The sequence below is a fragment of the Platichthys flesus genome, chromosome 24, assembly GCF_949316205.1.
Source record: "Platichthys flesus chromosome 24, fPlaFle2.1, whole genome shotgun sequence".
Taxonomy (NCBI): domain Eukaryota; kingdom Metazoa; phylum Chordata; class Actinopteri; order Pleuronectiformes; family Pleuronectidae; genus Platichthys; species Platichthys flesus.
The window spans coordinates 9,871,998-9,888,655 of NC_084968.1; the positions used below are offsets into that span (position 1 = coordinate 9,871,998).

The 16,658-nt window shown below is 42.9% G+C and overlaps 1 protein-coding gene and 2 long non-coding RNA genes across 4 annotated transcripts in view; all 3 read left to right on the plus strand.

The window, feature by feature from the left end:
* LOC133949821 (mucin-2-like) overlaps positions 1-16,039 on the plus strand; it is a 56,865-nt gene extending 40,826 nt beyond the window's left edge. Inside the window, exons 1-12 of one of the 2 annotated variants that reach the window (XM_062383831.1) lie at positions 6,516-6,632; positions 8,117-8,173; positions 8,375-10,773; positions 10,960-11,024; positions 11,176-11,345; positions 11,869-12,875; positions 13,062-13,126; positions 13,276-13,445; positions 14,173-14,537; positions 14,695-14,756; positions 14,844-14,992; positions 15,089-16,039. In XM_062383831.1, coding sequence (XP_062239815.1) covers positions 8,131-8,173; positions 8,375-10,773; positions 10,960-11,024; positions 11,176-11,345; positions 11,869-12,875; positions 13,062-13,126; positions 13,276-13,445; positions 14,173-14,537; positions 14,695-14,756; positions 14,844-14,992; positions 15,089-15,174 — 4,581 coding nt within the window. In that variant the 5' untranslated portion in view covers positions 6,516-6,632; positions 8,117-8,130 and the 3' untranslated portion in view covers positions 15,175-16,039. Of the gene's footprint in view, positions 1-6,515; positions 6,633-8,116; positions 8,174-8,374; positions 10,774-10,959; positions 11,025-11,175; positions 11,346-11,868; positions 12,876-13,061; positions 13,127-13,275; positions 13,446-14,172; positions 14,538-14,694; positions 14,757-14,843; positions 14,993-15,088 lie in introns of those variants that run through there. The other variant, XM_062383830.1, reaches the window with a different exon arrangement.
* On the plus strand, positions 1,556-2,048 carry LOC133949810 (uncharacterized). Its single transcript, XR_009920190.1, has 3 exons — positions 1,556-1,579; positions 1,691-1,755; positions 1,916-2,048. It is a non-coding gene; the product is annotated as an uncharacterized LOC133949810 (long non-coding RNA).
* Positions 3,988-5,090, plus strand: LOC133949824 (uncharacterized). The gene is made up of 4 exons (XR_009920192.1): positions 3,988-4,114; positions 4,271-4,332; positions 4,420-4,568; positions 4,665-5,090. It is a non-coding gene; the product is annotated as an uncharacterized LOC133949824 (long non-coding RNA).
* Positions 16,040-16,658: the final 619 nt, after the last annotated feature.

The window sequence follows — 16,658 nt, forward strand, 5'->3', positions numbered from 1 at the left end:
TACAACTGCTGCACCAACTACCGCGGCACCAACTACCGCTGCACCAACTACCGCTGCTCCTACTACTGCTGCACCTACAACTGCTGCACCAACTACCGCGGCACCAACTACCGCTGCACCTACAACCGCTGCACCACCTACCGCTGCACCAACTACCGCTGCACCAACTACCGCTGCACCTACTACTGCTGCACCTACAAACGCGGCACCAACTACCACTGAACCAACTACCGCTGTACCTACAACTGCTGCACCAACTACCATTGCACCAACTACCGCTGCACCAATTACTGCTGCACCTACTACCGCTGCCCTAACTACTGCTGCACCTACAACTGCTGCACCATTTACTGCTGCACCAACTACTGCTGCACCAACTAACGATGCACCAACTACCGCTGCCCCTACTACTGCTGCACCAACTACAGCGGCACCAACTACCGCTGCACCTACAACAGCTGCACCAACTACAGCTGCACCTACAACTGCTGCACCAACTACCGCGGCACCAACTACCGCTGCACCAACTACCGCTGCTCCTACTACTGCTGCACCTACAACTGCTGCACCAACTACCGCGGCACCAACTACCGCTGCACCTACAACCGCTGCACCACCTACCGCTGCACCAACTACCGCTGCACCAACTACCGCTGCACCTACTACTGCTGCACCTACAAACGCGGCACCAACTACCACTGAACCAACTACCGCTGTACCTACAACTGCTGCACCAACTACCATTGCACCAACTACCGCTGCACCAATTACTGCTGCACCTACTACCGCTGCCCTAACTACTGCTGCACCTACAACTGCTGCACCATTTACTGCTGCACCAACTACTGCTGCACCAACTAACGCTGCACCAACTACCGCTGCCCCTACTACTGCTGCACCTACAACTGCTGCACCAACTACAGCGGCACCAACTACCGCTGCACCAACTACCCCGGCACCAACTACCGCTGCACCTACTACTGCTGCACCAACTACTGTTGCACCAACTACTTCTGCACCAACTACGGCTGCACCAACTACTGCTGCACCAACTAACGCTGCACCTACTACCGCTGCACCAACTACCACTTCACCAACAACTGCTGCACCAACTTCTACTGCATCAACTACTGCTGCACCTACTACAGCTGCACCAACTACCGCTGCACCTACAACCGCTGCACCTACTACCGCTGCACCAACTACCTTCACAGCAACTACCGCTGCACCAACTACTGCTGCACCAACTACAGCTGCACCAACTACCGCTTCACCTACAACTGTTGCACAAACAACTGCTGCACCTACTACTGCTGCACCAACTAACTCTGCACCTACAACGGCTGCCCCTACTACTGCTGCACCTACAAACGCGGCACCAACTACCGCTGTACCTACAACTGCTGCCCCTAATACTGCTGAACTAACTACCGCTGCACCAACTACCGCTGCACCATCTACTGCACCTTCTGGACCAGTAGTGGTTGTCAAAGCCACCATAGTAGAAGCATTTGTTGAAGATCTCAGTGATCCAAATAGCAGTCAATTCAAAAGCCTTGCTGCAAAAGTTGTAGCTGTGGTAAGTAATGTTCAATTGATCAGATTTCATATAATTTTAGTTTAATTGAAGTAACTTTTGTAGTTTCTTTCTTAATTACGAATGTTTTTTCTGTTTGCTTCCTTTCCACAGTATGATGCTGTCTACAGGACAAAATATGGGTTACTCTTCATCCGCACTTATGTAATAAAGTTCACGTAAGATATTTTTTGTATTTTTCATATTCAAACTGAATATGTGCCATCTGTGTTGTCATTAATATTAGAGCTTTTACCTTCATTAATTACAAAATAATTACAGATAGAAATTATCAATGTTAGTATAATTTGATTGAGATATATGTTTGTTTTGATGCAGACGAGGCTCAACACGAGTGGATAATACTGAAGTGGAGGTGGGAATTGTGTTCAATGACACTACGTCATCTGCAGAAATCCCCAGCTCTGCTGATGTTGCAACAACATTAGTAGAAGCCGTGAACAATCCCAACAACTTCAGCATTTCGGTGGAATCCACCTCCATCACAGCAGTGTGTAAGTAGCAGTAGCCCCACCTTTAACTTCAGCTGACATTTGTTTGGTATTATTGATGTTGAAGTGCCCAATGAACAATACTGTTGTCTCAATTAATAACAAAAAACTAATTTTTGTTTTGTTTGCCGCCCCTACATCAGCTGCACCAACTACTGCTGCACCAACTACCGCTGCCCCTACTACTGCTGCACCTACAACCCATGCACCAACTACCACTGCACCAATTACCGCTGCACCTACAACTGCTGCACCAACTACTGCTGCACCTACAACTGCTGCACCAACTACCGCGGCACCAACTACCACTGCACCAACTACTGATTTACCTACAACTGCTGCACCAACTACCATTGCACCAACTACTGCTGCACCTACAACTGCTGCACCAACTACCGCGGCACCAACTACCACTGCACCAACTACTTCTGCACCTACAACCCATGCACCAACTACCACTGCACCAATTACCGCTGCACCTACAACTGCTGCACCAACTACTGCTGCACCTACAACTGCTGCACCAACTACCGCGGCACCAACTACCACTGCACCAACTACTGCTGCACCTACAACTGCTGCACCAACTACCGCGGCACCAACTACCACTGCACCAACTACTGATTTACCTACAACTGCTGCACCAACTACCATTGCACCAACTACTGCTGCACCTACAACTGCTGCACCAACTACCGCGGCACCAACTACCACTGCACCAACTACTGCTGCACCTACAACTGCTGCACCAACTACCGCTGCACCAACTACCGCTGCACCTACAACTGCTGCACCAACTACTGCTGCACCTACAAGTGCTGCACCAACTACCGCTGCACCTACAACTGCTGCACCATTAACCGCTGTCCCTAGTACAGCTGTAACAACTACCGCTGCCCCTACAAACGTAGCATCAACTACCACTGAACCAACTACCGCTGTACCTACAACTGCTGCACCAACTACTGTTGCACCAACTACTGCTGCACCAACTACCGCTGCACCTACAACTGCTGCACCAACTACTGCTGCACCTACAAGTGCTGCACCAACTACCGCTGCAACTACAACTGCTGCACCATTAACCGCTGTCCCTAGTACAGCTGTAACAACTACCGCTGCCCCTACAAACGTAGCATCAACTACCACTGAACCAACTACTACTGCACCTACAACTGCTGCACCAACTACTGCTGCACCAACTAACGCTGCACCAACTACTGCTTCACCAACAACCGCTGCACCAACTACTACTGCATCAACTACTGCTGCACCTACTACCTTCACACCAACTACCGCTGCACCTACAACTGCTGCACCAACAACTGCTGCACCAACTACAGCTGCACCTACAACGGCTGCACCAACTACTGCTGCACCAACAACTGCTGCACCTACTACCACTGCACCAACTACAGCTGCACCTACAACGGCTGCAACAACTACTGCTGCACCAACTGCTGCTGCACCAACTACTGCTGCACCTACAACTGCTGCACCAACTACTGTTGCACCAACTACTGCTGCACCAACTACCGCTGCACCTACAACTGCTGCACCAACTACTGCTGCACCTACAAGTGCTGCACCAACTACCGCTGCACCTACAACTGCTGCACCATTAACCGCTGTCCCTAGTACAGCTGTAACAACTACCGCTGCCCCTACAAACGTAGCATCAACTACCACTGAACCAACTACTACTGCACCTACAACTGCTGCACCAACTACTGCTGCACCAACTAACGCTGCACCAACTACTGCTTCACCAACAACCGCTGCACCAACTACTACTGCATCAACTACTGCTGCACCTACTACCTTCACACCAACTACAGCTGCACCTACAACGGCTGCACCAACTACCGCTGCACCTACAACTACAACTGCAGCAACAATAACTACAGCTGCTGCCATCACAACAAAGCGAGTGGTGTTCAGGTCTGTTCAGCAAACATTCACAACCGACTTGTTGGATACATCATCTGCTGCTTTTAGAGGAAGAGCTGCTAACATAAAGAATCAGGTAAGCCTCTTCTCAAAATAAAACCTGTGGCGTATCATTTCTTTATTTTCTATTTTGGTATTTTTTATCAGGAAGCCAAAATAATATCAACTGAAAGTACATATAGCATAAAACAAGTAGATTTTTTTAAATACCATGTTTTTTCTGTTTCTACAGCTTGAACCTCTATACAGAAACAAATTCTCATCCTTCTCTTCCTTGGAAGTGGTGCGATTCAGGTAATTTGTTGACATATTGTTACATTTTCACGATTGCAGCCTAAATCGGATATTTCATTCAACATGTATTTGTTTCTCCTCCTGCAGTAATGGATCAATCTTCAATACTTGTGACCTCCGCTTCACTGGCACATCTGTTCCTAACAACACTGCGATTGCAGACGTTTTGCTAAAGGCAGCTTCATCAGTCACCGGCTTCGACATTGAGGGGAGCTCCATCACCGTGGATGGCATAGGTAAGATATACTGAGTTCTGCTTGTTAGGAAAACTTCACAGGCCGAAAAAGTATTCATCAAACTAATGTTATGATTTATATCCCCCTTATTTACAGCTTCAAGTGGAGTCAGTCAACAGATCAGTCTCGTCACTGCATCCTGTCTGGTGCTTGTGTCATGGCTGCTGTCCAGCCAGCATTAGCGTCTGCGCTGAGTTCGTTATGAATTCCCATGAGAACAAGAACGACATCTCTGGAATGAAAAAGGACTTTATCTTCAGCAAGAATCCCAGATTGTTGATTTTCTTTATGCGTTGTGGCTTTGGATGAACTCAACACCAAGTTCAACTTTGCACTGATCGGACACATCAATGACAGTGGATTAGGTTTGTCTGTGGAACTGAACACGCTAGTGTTTGGGGACGTCCAGGATTTTGGACAGAATGACACAGCTGCCTTTAAGTTTCTGTTCTATTGAAACATAACAACACTATCTATGAAACACTGGAGAGTTCAAAAAATATCTGTACTGTTGCACTGTTAAAGTCTAAATGTATCTGACTTCACTGAGCACTGTGTCGTAGCAATATTTTGTTCGGTATTAATGTTGTCTTATCTAAACTTTTCTACAATGTGACCTCATTTATTTAATCAAAGGCCATAAAGTATCTGGGGTATATATATATATATATATATATATATATATATATATATGAAAACTGTTTACTGTTGATTTTCTTATTTAGATATAGTGGATTTAAGTAATCGCACATTTCTTTATTCTGTGAGATTTCATGCATTTCTGCATCTTCTAGTTTGATTAAAAAAATGTTCTTAATAACTATATCCTATGATTGCTCAGGGGCATAGCAAAGAGACCGCCACATTTAATTATGTTGTGGTACGTTTTAGTTTGAGTTTATTTTGTTTTTCAATCTAAATAACGCTATCATTTGGAAATGTATCAATCAAAAAAAACTAATGGTAAATATCTATGTAACCCTTACCCTATATGTATATTGATTTAAGCATTAATTGAGTTAAATAAAAGTTTTTTCTTTTCTCTGAGTAAAGCCGTCTCTTGCCCCGTGATATCAACGAACTTGTCGTGTTGCACACAAAAGAGTTTAATTATTTCCTGGAGGTGAAACTCCCGAAGGTGGCATTGTTGCAATACTTCATTTTCCCCGCTTCCCTCACGCTACATTCACATCTGCCTTCTGTCATTTATCTTTCCATTCCCACAACAGTATACATAGAAAATGGGGATTTTTTTGGCATTTAGAGATACCCTGTGATTAATAAGTTATTAAAATGGTTGTAGCCACTTCATTCATGTGACGTAAATGTACCAATTCAACCTGCTCAATTGCTTGTGCATTTCAGGTTGTGTTTTTGTCGTTAGCCTAGTTTCCGCAACAATATGGTTTTGACTACCAGGTTACCAGAAATGTGTCTGACTGACTGAAGACTATTTATAGAAGCCTGACTCTTGTCAAGTCTGTTTTGCGCCCCCACATTTTTCTAGATGTGAAACCATGGCACTCCCTCCGACAAATATGAGGAAATAAATCTGACGCGTCTTTCATAGTTTTGGATGTGTCCATAGGAACTTTAAACTTGAACACTTTAATTGTATTGTATCTCCAATGCATTAATATATTAATTCAGTGGTTGCATATGATCATCTCAAGTTTTCTTGTATTTACTTCATGAAACTACAAGTGTTTATTTGCCGTAATTTACTGTCACACAAGAGGATGGAATGTACCTGTACTTTTCTCACCGGACAAAAGAAGGGAGTGTACCATCTTACGCTGTCAAGAAACTGACTGTTAGAAGATCATTATCATCTTGGGTGTCAGAGCATTTTTCTGATAGATGTATCACTATTCTGTCACGTCATGAGCCTCTTTTCCCTTTGAGTATAAAAAGGCCCAAATAGAAGACGACTGTGACAGAGGAAGAGAAGTTTTCAGTCCATCATATGTGGACAGCTTAGAGAGAAGTGAACATTTTAGGAACCTGTTTGTTGGAAAAAGAAGGGAATCGATAACTTTTCATCTTGTGCCGATCTCTATTGGGGTAAGTGCCAGTTTAAAACTTTTTGTAAACTTTCTAAATTCATCATCAGCATGTGTGTGTGTGTGTGTGTGTGCGTGTGTGTGTGTTGAATGTTTGTGCGATTATTTCTTATACTAATTTAGTTTATATTTAATTATTAGGCCAAAGATGCAACATGTATTTCATTAGGAATAAGAAACATTACTACCTATTATCTAATACTTAAAAATGATAATAATTGATTGACAATTAAATCATAAACCTTTGTTGTTAAATCTGAAATCCTGCTTCAACGTTTCTGTTCACATATGAACCCAATTTTCAGCTCAATTTAAATTTGGATACTATATTTGCGTTTATATGTTTGTTAAATGTTTGGAAACAAATTGATACAGTAGTGGTTCTTCTAGAATTTTCTGGCATTCAATTGCTAAAGAACAGTTCAGCCTGGTTAATGCTTAAATTACATTGTTCAGGGATGTTAAGGATTTGCCATCAAATAAATGTTAGATTCTTACTCACTGAATTGTAAAATAGCTGGAAATCTTCGAAAGGAATATTTTGTAGATAGCAGGTTAAAAAGAAGAGTCTCTCTTTTACACTTAAAAAGTGAAAAGTTGAATTGGGCACTTTATTTTAAAACGATATCGTAGACATCTGATATGCATCTTAGTCCCTAAATTTGGAAACAAATGGCCTTAGAAAAAGTTTTTGTTGTGTGTGTAGGCCACTAGTCTAAACTGCAACCAAAATATGATACAAGTAGATGATGGCATTTCAATGTGCAGCTGAAAGGTTCAAAATTAACATTTAAAAAACTTACCAGCATGTCCTTGTTAATTATTAAAAATATGCATCTACTCCACAGTATGATTCCCAATAATACAACATTTTCAGTGTTTCTGTAATCACTAATATATTGAGACATTGATGAATGAACACATTTTAAATCTTTTATAACATATGATATACCATATATCGAGAAAGTATTAAGCCACATGATCAATAATTATTTAATGAGTTAGACATCTCAGAAACTTGAGTAACAAATAAATAAAACAATTGTCATTAAAGGGTTAAGGAAAACAATGGATTCTTTGTTCATTGTGCCAAAGTTAAACATCTGCTTTGTTCTGGATATTTTTTTTAAACTATTTAATTTTTGTGAAATTTGCCTTTTAGCTATAAAGGAGAACATTATTCCGACAATGGAATGTGTTTCCAGATTTAAAACATATTTGTTAATGTTATGCTATTTCTTTCTTCAAAACCATTACATTATATTTGAATCATAGTTCTAAAGAAAAACATTAACAAATACTATACGATGCATATGCAGCAAAATAAAAAAAAGTTTAATTCAGAATATTGCAAAAATAATCAAGATGTAGTTGATGGTGTATAAACTCATTCAACAGTTTCATCAAAGACAAGGTAATACATCTCTGAGGGTCAACTAATCCAAATGTTAAACAAAATCTCATCCATCTTGTTTGATTTTGCAGATTACATTGACAGGATGGGGACCAGAAAGATCATATCAGTTTTCCTAATTCTAACAGGTAAGTTAAATAAGATTGAACTGACTGACTTCAGATTGTCTAGAAATAAATAAGAATAAAGTCTGTGTTGATCAATACGATGGGACTTTAGTAAGAGAACTTGGTGGAAAATTGTCTAATATCTTATATATGAAAAGAGTCATTTACCAGAGTTTATTTTGTAAGTTAATATATTGGTTAAGCACAAATCTTGTATTTTAGTTCTTCATGGATCTATGCAAACATCTACAACTGCAGCAACAACTAACACCGTACCAACGACTGCGGCAACAACAGCTACCGCTGAACCTACAACAGCTGAACCTACAACCGCTGCAACTACTACCGCTGACCCTACTACTGCTGCAGCAACTACTGCTGCACCTACAGCCACTGCACATACTACCAATGTACCTACAACCGTTGCACCAACTACAACTGCAGCAACAACTAACACCGTACCAACGACTGCAGCAACAACAGCTACCGCTGCAACTACAACCGCTGCACCTACAACAGCTGAACCTACAACCGCTGCACCTACAAACGCATCACCTACTACCGCTGCACCTACTACCGCTGCAGCTACAACAGCTGCACCAACTACTGCTGCATCTACTACCGCTGACCCTACTACCGCTGCAGCAATTACTGCTGCACCAACTACAACTGCAGCAACTACTAACACCGTACCAACGACTGCGGCAACAACAGCTACCGCTGCAACTACAACCGCTGCACCTACAACAGCTGAACCTACAACCGCTGCACCTACAACTGCTGCACCATCTACCGCTGAACCTACTACCGCTGCAGCTACAACAGCTACACCAACTACAGCTGCAACAACAACAGCTGCATCATCTACCACTTCACAAACAACCGCTGCACCTACAACCACTGCACCTACAACAGCTGCACCAACTACCGCTGCAACTACTACCGCTGACCCTACTACCGCTGCAGATACTACCACTGTACCTACAACCGTTGCACCAACTACAACTGCAGCAACAACTAACACCGTACCAACAACAGCTACCGCTGCACTTACAACAGCTGAACCTACAACCGCTGCACCTACAAACGCCTCACCTACAACCGCTGCACCTACAACAGCTGCACCTACAAACGCCTCACCTACAACCGCTGCACCTACAACAGCTGCACCAACTACCACTGCACCTTCAACCACTGCCCCTACTACCGCTGCAGCTACAACAGCTGCACCTACTACCGCTGAACCAACTACTGCTGCATCAACTACCGCAGCAACTACAAATGCTGCACCTACAACAGCTGCACCAACTACCGCTGCAACTACTACCGCTGACCCTACTAACGCTGCAGCAACTACTGCTGCACCTACAACCACTGCACATACTACCACTGTACCTACAACCGTTGGACCAACTACAACTGCAGCAACAACTAACACCGTACCAACGACTGCGGAAACAACAGCTACCGCTGCAACTACAACCGCTGCACTTACAACAGCTGAACCTACAACCGCTGCACCTACAAACGCATCACCTACTACTGCTGCACCATCTACCGCTGAACCTACTACCGCTGCAGCTACAACAGCTGGACCATCTACCGCTGCACCTACTACCGCTGCCCCTACTACTGCTGCAGCTACAACAGCTACACCAACTACAGCTGCAACAACAACAGCTGCATCATCTACCACTTCACAAACAACCGCTGCACCTACAACCACTGCACCTACAACAGCTGAACCTACAACCGCTGTCCCTACAACAACTGCACCAACTACCGCTTCACAAACTACCACTGCACCTACAACCGCTGCACCTACAACAGCTGCACCTACTACCACTGCACCTACAACCGTTGCACCAACTACTGCTGCACCAACTACCGCTTCACAAACTACCACTGCACCTACAACAGCTGCAACAACTACTGCTGCACCAACTACCACTGCACCTACTACCACTGCACCTACAACCGCTGCACCAACTAATGCTGCACCAACTACCACTGCACCTTCAACCACTGCACCTACTACCACTGCACCTACAACCGCTGAACCAACTACTGCTGCATCAACTACCGCAGCAACTACAAATGCTGCACCTACAACAGCTGCACCAAATACCGCTGCCGCTACTGCTGCAACAACTACTGCTGCACCTACAACCATTGCACCAACTACTGCTGCACCTACAACCGCTGCACCTACAACAGCTGCCTCAACTTCCGCTGCACCAACTACTGCTGCACCTACTCCCGCTGCATTTACAACAGCTGCACCAACTACTTCTGCACCAACTACTGCTGCACCTAAAACAGCTGCACCAACTACAGCTGCACCAACTACTGCTGCACCTACTCCTGCTGCATCTACAACAGCTGCACCAACTACCGCTGCACCAACTACTGCTGCACCTATAACAGCTGCACCAACTACTGCTGCACCAACTACCAATGCACCTACAACAGCTGTACCAACTACCGCTGCACCAACTACTGTGGCTTCTCCACCTAGTTTCAGTGTCTCATTTGGCTTGCCTAATGAGCCATTTACTGAAGATCTCAAAAACCGAGAAAGCCCTAAATTCAAAGCTCTTGAACAAAAACTTGTTGGGCCGGTGAGTACACTTTCTCATTCTATATAATAATTATTAAGTCTGTCAGTTTTGCCCATCAATTACATTAAAAACTAGAAACCAGTTGTTATGATTTATTGTCACCAGAATATCAATTTACTCCTTAGTTTAGTTCACGTAAATATTTGAAATATTCCAAGCGTCTAAGTGTTGCTTGTTTTTTTGCAGTGCAACACAATATACAACAACAAATTTGGTAATAAATTCGACAAGTGCAGTGTGAAAGAGTTCAGGTAAAATATATATATTTCTTACCTTACCAACATTTTTTAAACTCAGGGTTACTGACTCACTGTGTTGATAGTTTCATGTATAAATCATCGTTTGGATGAATCTACACTCAGGGAATATTATTATTAATACTTGATTGGTTTCCTGACGTAGGCCAAGACCAACTAGAGCAGATGGAGTTGATGCAGATTTGAACATTGAGTTCAATTCCACTTCAGAACTCCCAGCGGAGGCTACAGTTACAGAAACCTTAGTAACAGCTGTAAATAGTACCAGTAGCCCCTTCAACGTGACGATAGATGCCAACACAATCAAAGTAGTAGGTAAGTAAATACAACATCAATCTCACAGCATGACACAACTGATTTATTTTTATTCCCCTAGCCAAGTTCATCATCTAGTTCATACTACTGCACTCAGCTGAGCACCAATCTGTCCAATTATCCTCAAATGATCTGTGGTTGGCTGCAGTGTTGGTGCATTGATATCAAAATACCACAAAAGTTAATCGTCCAGTAGATTCCTGTTATTTCATGGGGTCTTATAAAGATAGTAATATGCATCTACATGCTGCACAGGGCATGTACACTTTTGTCAAGCAGATGAGCTGCTCATGTACTTTGCCTTTGAGCACTAGCAGAACAGCTAGCATGCAGCAAACATTTTCTGTGAAACAATTGACAGTGGATTTGGAAACAACACTAATGCACCTGCAGCACATGCTTCAGACCAAGTGTTAAGCTTGTTGAATGGAGCCACTCATCAGCGAAGATGTACATATTGATTTATCAATTTGAAATTAAAAAACATGTGTTATAGAAAGTCCAACTACCCCTGCCCCTACAGCTGATGCACCAACTACTGCTGCACCTACTACCGCTGTGCCTACAACAGCTGCACCAACTACCGCTGCACCAACTACTGCTGCACCTACAACAGCTGCACCAACTACCGCTACGCCTACAACAGCTGCACCAACTACCGCTACGCCTACAACAGCTGCACCAACTACCGCTACGCCTACAACAGCTGCACCAACTACCGCTACGCCTACAACAGCTGCACCAACTACCTCTACGCCTACAACAGCTGCACCAACTACCGTTGCACCTACTACCGCTGCACCAACCACTCCTCTGCCAACTACCGCTGTACCTACAACCGCTGCAACTACCATCGCTGCACCTACAACAGCTGCACCAACCACTGATGCCTCAACTTCTGCAGCACCTTCTACCACTGCACCAACAACCGCTGCACCAACTACTGCAGTACCAACTACAGCTGCCCCTACTACCGCTGCACCTACAACAGTTGCACCTACAACCACTACGCCTACAACAGCTGCACCAACTACCGGTGCACCTACAACCGCTTCAGCAACTACTCCTGCACCTACTACCGCTGTTCGAACTACTCCTCTGCCAACTACCGCTGTACCTACAACCGCTGCACCTACAACAGCTGCACCAACCACTGATGCATCAACTTCTGCAGCACCTTCTACCGCTGCACCAACAACCGCTGCACCAACTACTGCAGTACCAACTACTGCTGCATCTACAACAGCTGCACCAACTACCGCTGCACCTACAACAGTTGCACCTACAACCGCTGCACCAACAACTGCTGCCCCAACTACTGCTGCACCAACTACTGCTGCACCAACTACCGCTGCACCTACAACAGCTGCACCAATTACCGCTGCTCCAACTACCGCTGCACCAACTACTGTGGCTTCTCAAACTACTTTCACTGTCTCATTTGGCTTGATAAATGAGCCATTTACTGAAGATCTCAATAACCGAGAAAGCGCTACATTCAAAGCTCTTGAACAAAAACTTGTTGGGCCGGTGAGTACACTTTTATATCCTATATATAATTATTAAGTCGTTCAGTTTGGGCCATTTATTACATTTTACTCTAGAAACCACTTTTGTTGATTTATTTCCGTCAGAATATTAAGTTATTCCTTAATTTAGTTCATGAAAATTGTTTGAAATCTTCCCAGCCTCTAAGTGTTGCTTCTTTTTTTGCAGTGCAACACAATATACAGGAACAAATTTGGTGATAAGTTCGACAAGTGCAGAGTGAAAGAGTTCAGGTAAAAAAAGATTTCTTACTTTACTCATATTTTTTACACTCAGGGTAACTGACTCACTGTGTTGATAGTTTCATGAACAAATAATACGTTTGGATTTATCTACTATCAGGAAATATTACTATTAATACTTGATTGGTTTCCTGACGTAGGCGGCGACTTACTAGAGCAGATGGAGTTGATGCAGATTTGAACATTGGGTTCACTACCACTTCAGAACTCCCAGCGGATGCTACAGTTACTGAAACCTTAGTATTAGCTGTAAGTAGTACCAACAACCCCTTCAACGTGACAATAGATCCCAACACAATCAAAGTAGTAGGTAAGTAAATACAACATCTATTTCACAGCATGACACAACTGACTTTTTGTTACTCCCCCAGCCAAGTTCATCATCTAGTTCATACTATTGCACTCATCTGAGCACCAATCCGTCCAATTATCCTGTGTCTGATGCTGCAAACATTTTTCTATTAAACAAGTGACAGTGGACTTGGAAACAAAACTACTGCAACTGCACCACGTGCTTCAGACCAAGTGTTAAGCTTGTTAAAATGGAGCCACTCATCAGCGACTCTCTAGTCAGTCCTAAATACATGTGAATGTCACCAGAAGAAGCCATTGGCTCTCGTAAATGTCGCAAGATTGCATAATGACGTCACATGTGAATTGGTCCTTGAATCTTTTTCTGGGGTAGTGTGGGTGGGGAAAACGTCTGGGAATGATAAAGGGTGGTTTCTGTTGTAAAACATTTTTTTAACCACTGTGCTACTGATGGTGGTGTTCAATGACTCACATTAAAAATTGTGTTTCTTCAAAGACAATGAGGTAAAATAAAGATTTAATTGGACAGCTTAAAGATTTTCAGTTCTCTAAAGTTGAAATTAACCTATCAACAGTGACTGTGTGTTTGTGGCACCATTCAATACGCTTTGCTTCCTTTTATCCATTTAGAATATTCGTTCTGTAAAGTATTTGATTCTTACAACAGCAGAATCAAATACAACATATTGATTTATTCATTTGCACTTCTAAAAAATGTGTTATAGAAAGTCCTGTTGCAACTACAACTGCAGCATCAACAGCTACAACTGCAGCAACAACAACTGCAACTGCAGCAGCAACAGCTACAACTGCAGCGACAACAGCTACAACTGCAGCGGCAACAGCTACAACTGCAGCAACAACAACTACAACTGCAGCAGCAACAGCTACAACTGCAGCGACAACAGCTACAACTGCAGCGGCAACAGCTACAACTGCAGCAACAACAACTACAACTTCAGCAACAACAACTGCTGCCATCACAACAAAGCGAGTGGTGTTCAGGTCTGTTCAGCAAACATTCACAACCGACTTGTTGGATACATCATCTGCTGCTTTTAGAGGAAGAGCTGCTAACATAAAGAATCAGGTAAGCCTCTTCTCAAAATAAAACCTGTGGCTTCAAATTATTGTGTTTTCTATTTTGGTATTTTTTATCAAGGTGCCAAAATAATATCAACTGAAAGTACATAGAGCATAAAACTAGGTAATTTTTTAAAAATACCTTGTGTCTTCTGTTTCTGCAGCTTGAACCTCTATACAGAAACCAATTCTCTTCCTTCTCTTCCTTCGAAGTGGTGCGATTCAGGTAATTTGTTGACATATTGTTACATTTTCAAAATTGCAGCCTAAATCTGATATTTCATTCAACATGTATTTGTTTCTCCTCCTGCAGTAATGGATCAATCATCAATACTTGTGACCTCCGCTTCACTGGCACATCTGTTCCTAACAACACTGCGATTGCAGTCGTTTTGCTAAATGCAGTTTCATCAGTCACCGGCTTCAACATTGAGGGGAGCTCCATCACCGTGGATGGCATAGGTAAGATATACTGAGTTCTGCTTGTTAGGAAAACTTCACAGGCCGAAAAAGTATTCATCAAACTAATGTTATGATTTATTTCCCCCTTATTTACAGCTTCAAGTGGAGTCAGTCAACAGATCAGTCTCGTCACTGCATCCTGTCTGGTGCTTGTGTCATGGCTGCTGTCAAGCCAGCAATAGCATCTGCGCTGAGTTCGTTATGAATTCCCATGAGAACAAGAACGACATCTCTGGAATGAAAAAGGACTTTATCGTCAGCAAGAATCCCAGATTGTTGATTTTCTTCAAGTGTTGTAGTTTTGGATGAACTCAACACCAAGTTCAACTTTGCACTGATCCGACACATCAATGACAGTGGATTAGGTTTGTCTGTGGAACTGAACATGCTAGTGTTTGGGGACGTCCAGGATCTTTGAGAGAATGACACAGCTGCCTTTAAGCTTGTTCTTTGAAACATAACAACACTATCTATGAAACACTGGGGAGTTAAAAAAATGTCTGTACTGTTGCACTGTTAAAGTCAAAATGTATCTGACTGCACTGAGCACTGTGGCGTAGTAATATTTAACTTTGTTCGGTATTAATGTTGTCTTATCTAAACTTTTCTATAATCTCCAAATGCATCTAAAATGAATTTTTAAGTTTTTATTTTAAATTAAATGAAGGAACACATGCAGGTCATAGCTGGCTTCACAATGCAACCACATTTATTTAATCAAAGGTCATGGTGTATCTGATATATATATATATATAAATTGGAAAACTCAATTTTTATGTTCACAAATAGTGGATTTACATCATCGCACATTTCTTTATTCTGTCAGTTTTCATGTATTTTTCTGGGGTTTCTGTCAGAAATGTCTTAATAAACAAGGTACAAAATGTCTGAAATTGTTTCTCCTCTCTTGGGTGATGTTTTTAAGGTTTTACTCATGACATTTTTCAGTCTAGAGAAAAATTTGTTACACAATCACTAACGTCGGGTAAATTTTACCCGATATAATATACCCGATAAAAAAAAAGTTCTCATGAAAATATTTGAATGTACAACAATACATGGCAATTGGAAGTACTGTTTTTTTATATTCCTCGATACATCATCTCATAAAAATAAAAAAGGTATCATGGGGGGACCCTATAAAAAGTCTCCAAAAGTAGTGAAAAATTAGGGGGTTGTTGAAGAAAAATTCCTAAAAAAAAAGTTATAGAGCTGGGAACTTGTTATTCGGTCCAGCCGTTCCTGGGACATGAAGGCTCAGTCTGCCTGCATCAGTTACAACTTATATCATATAAAAGAAAACATTACCCTCTAACACAAAATTACCCAAACACGTGCCTATTGAAACAGGGATGGGAGCAGGGAAATTAGCCTACCTTCTATGACGTCAGTGAAGGACCCACACCACTCAGACAGCAGCAACACAATGAAAATCCCATGACCACACTCGCTCGGGTAAAAATCACCCGACGCTAGTGTTCTAGGGTTAAATGAGATGGTGTTTGCCTCTCGAACTGATAACCACCGCTTGTTCAGCTTGCCCAGCATAGAGTCTGGGTTGATCTCTCTCCATACCACGAAGGCACTGTAGGAGGAGACGTCAATAATGTTGTGAAAGACAACCAGGGGCCAGCGCGCGGTCATCCTCCTGCAGCTGTATGATCAC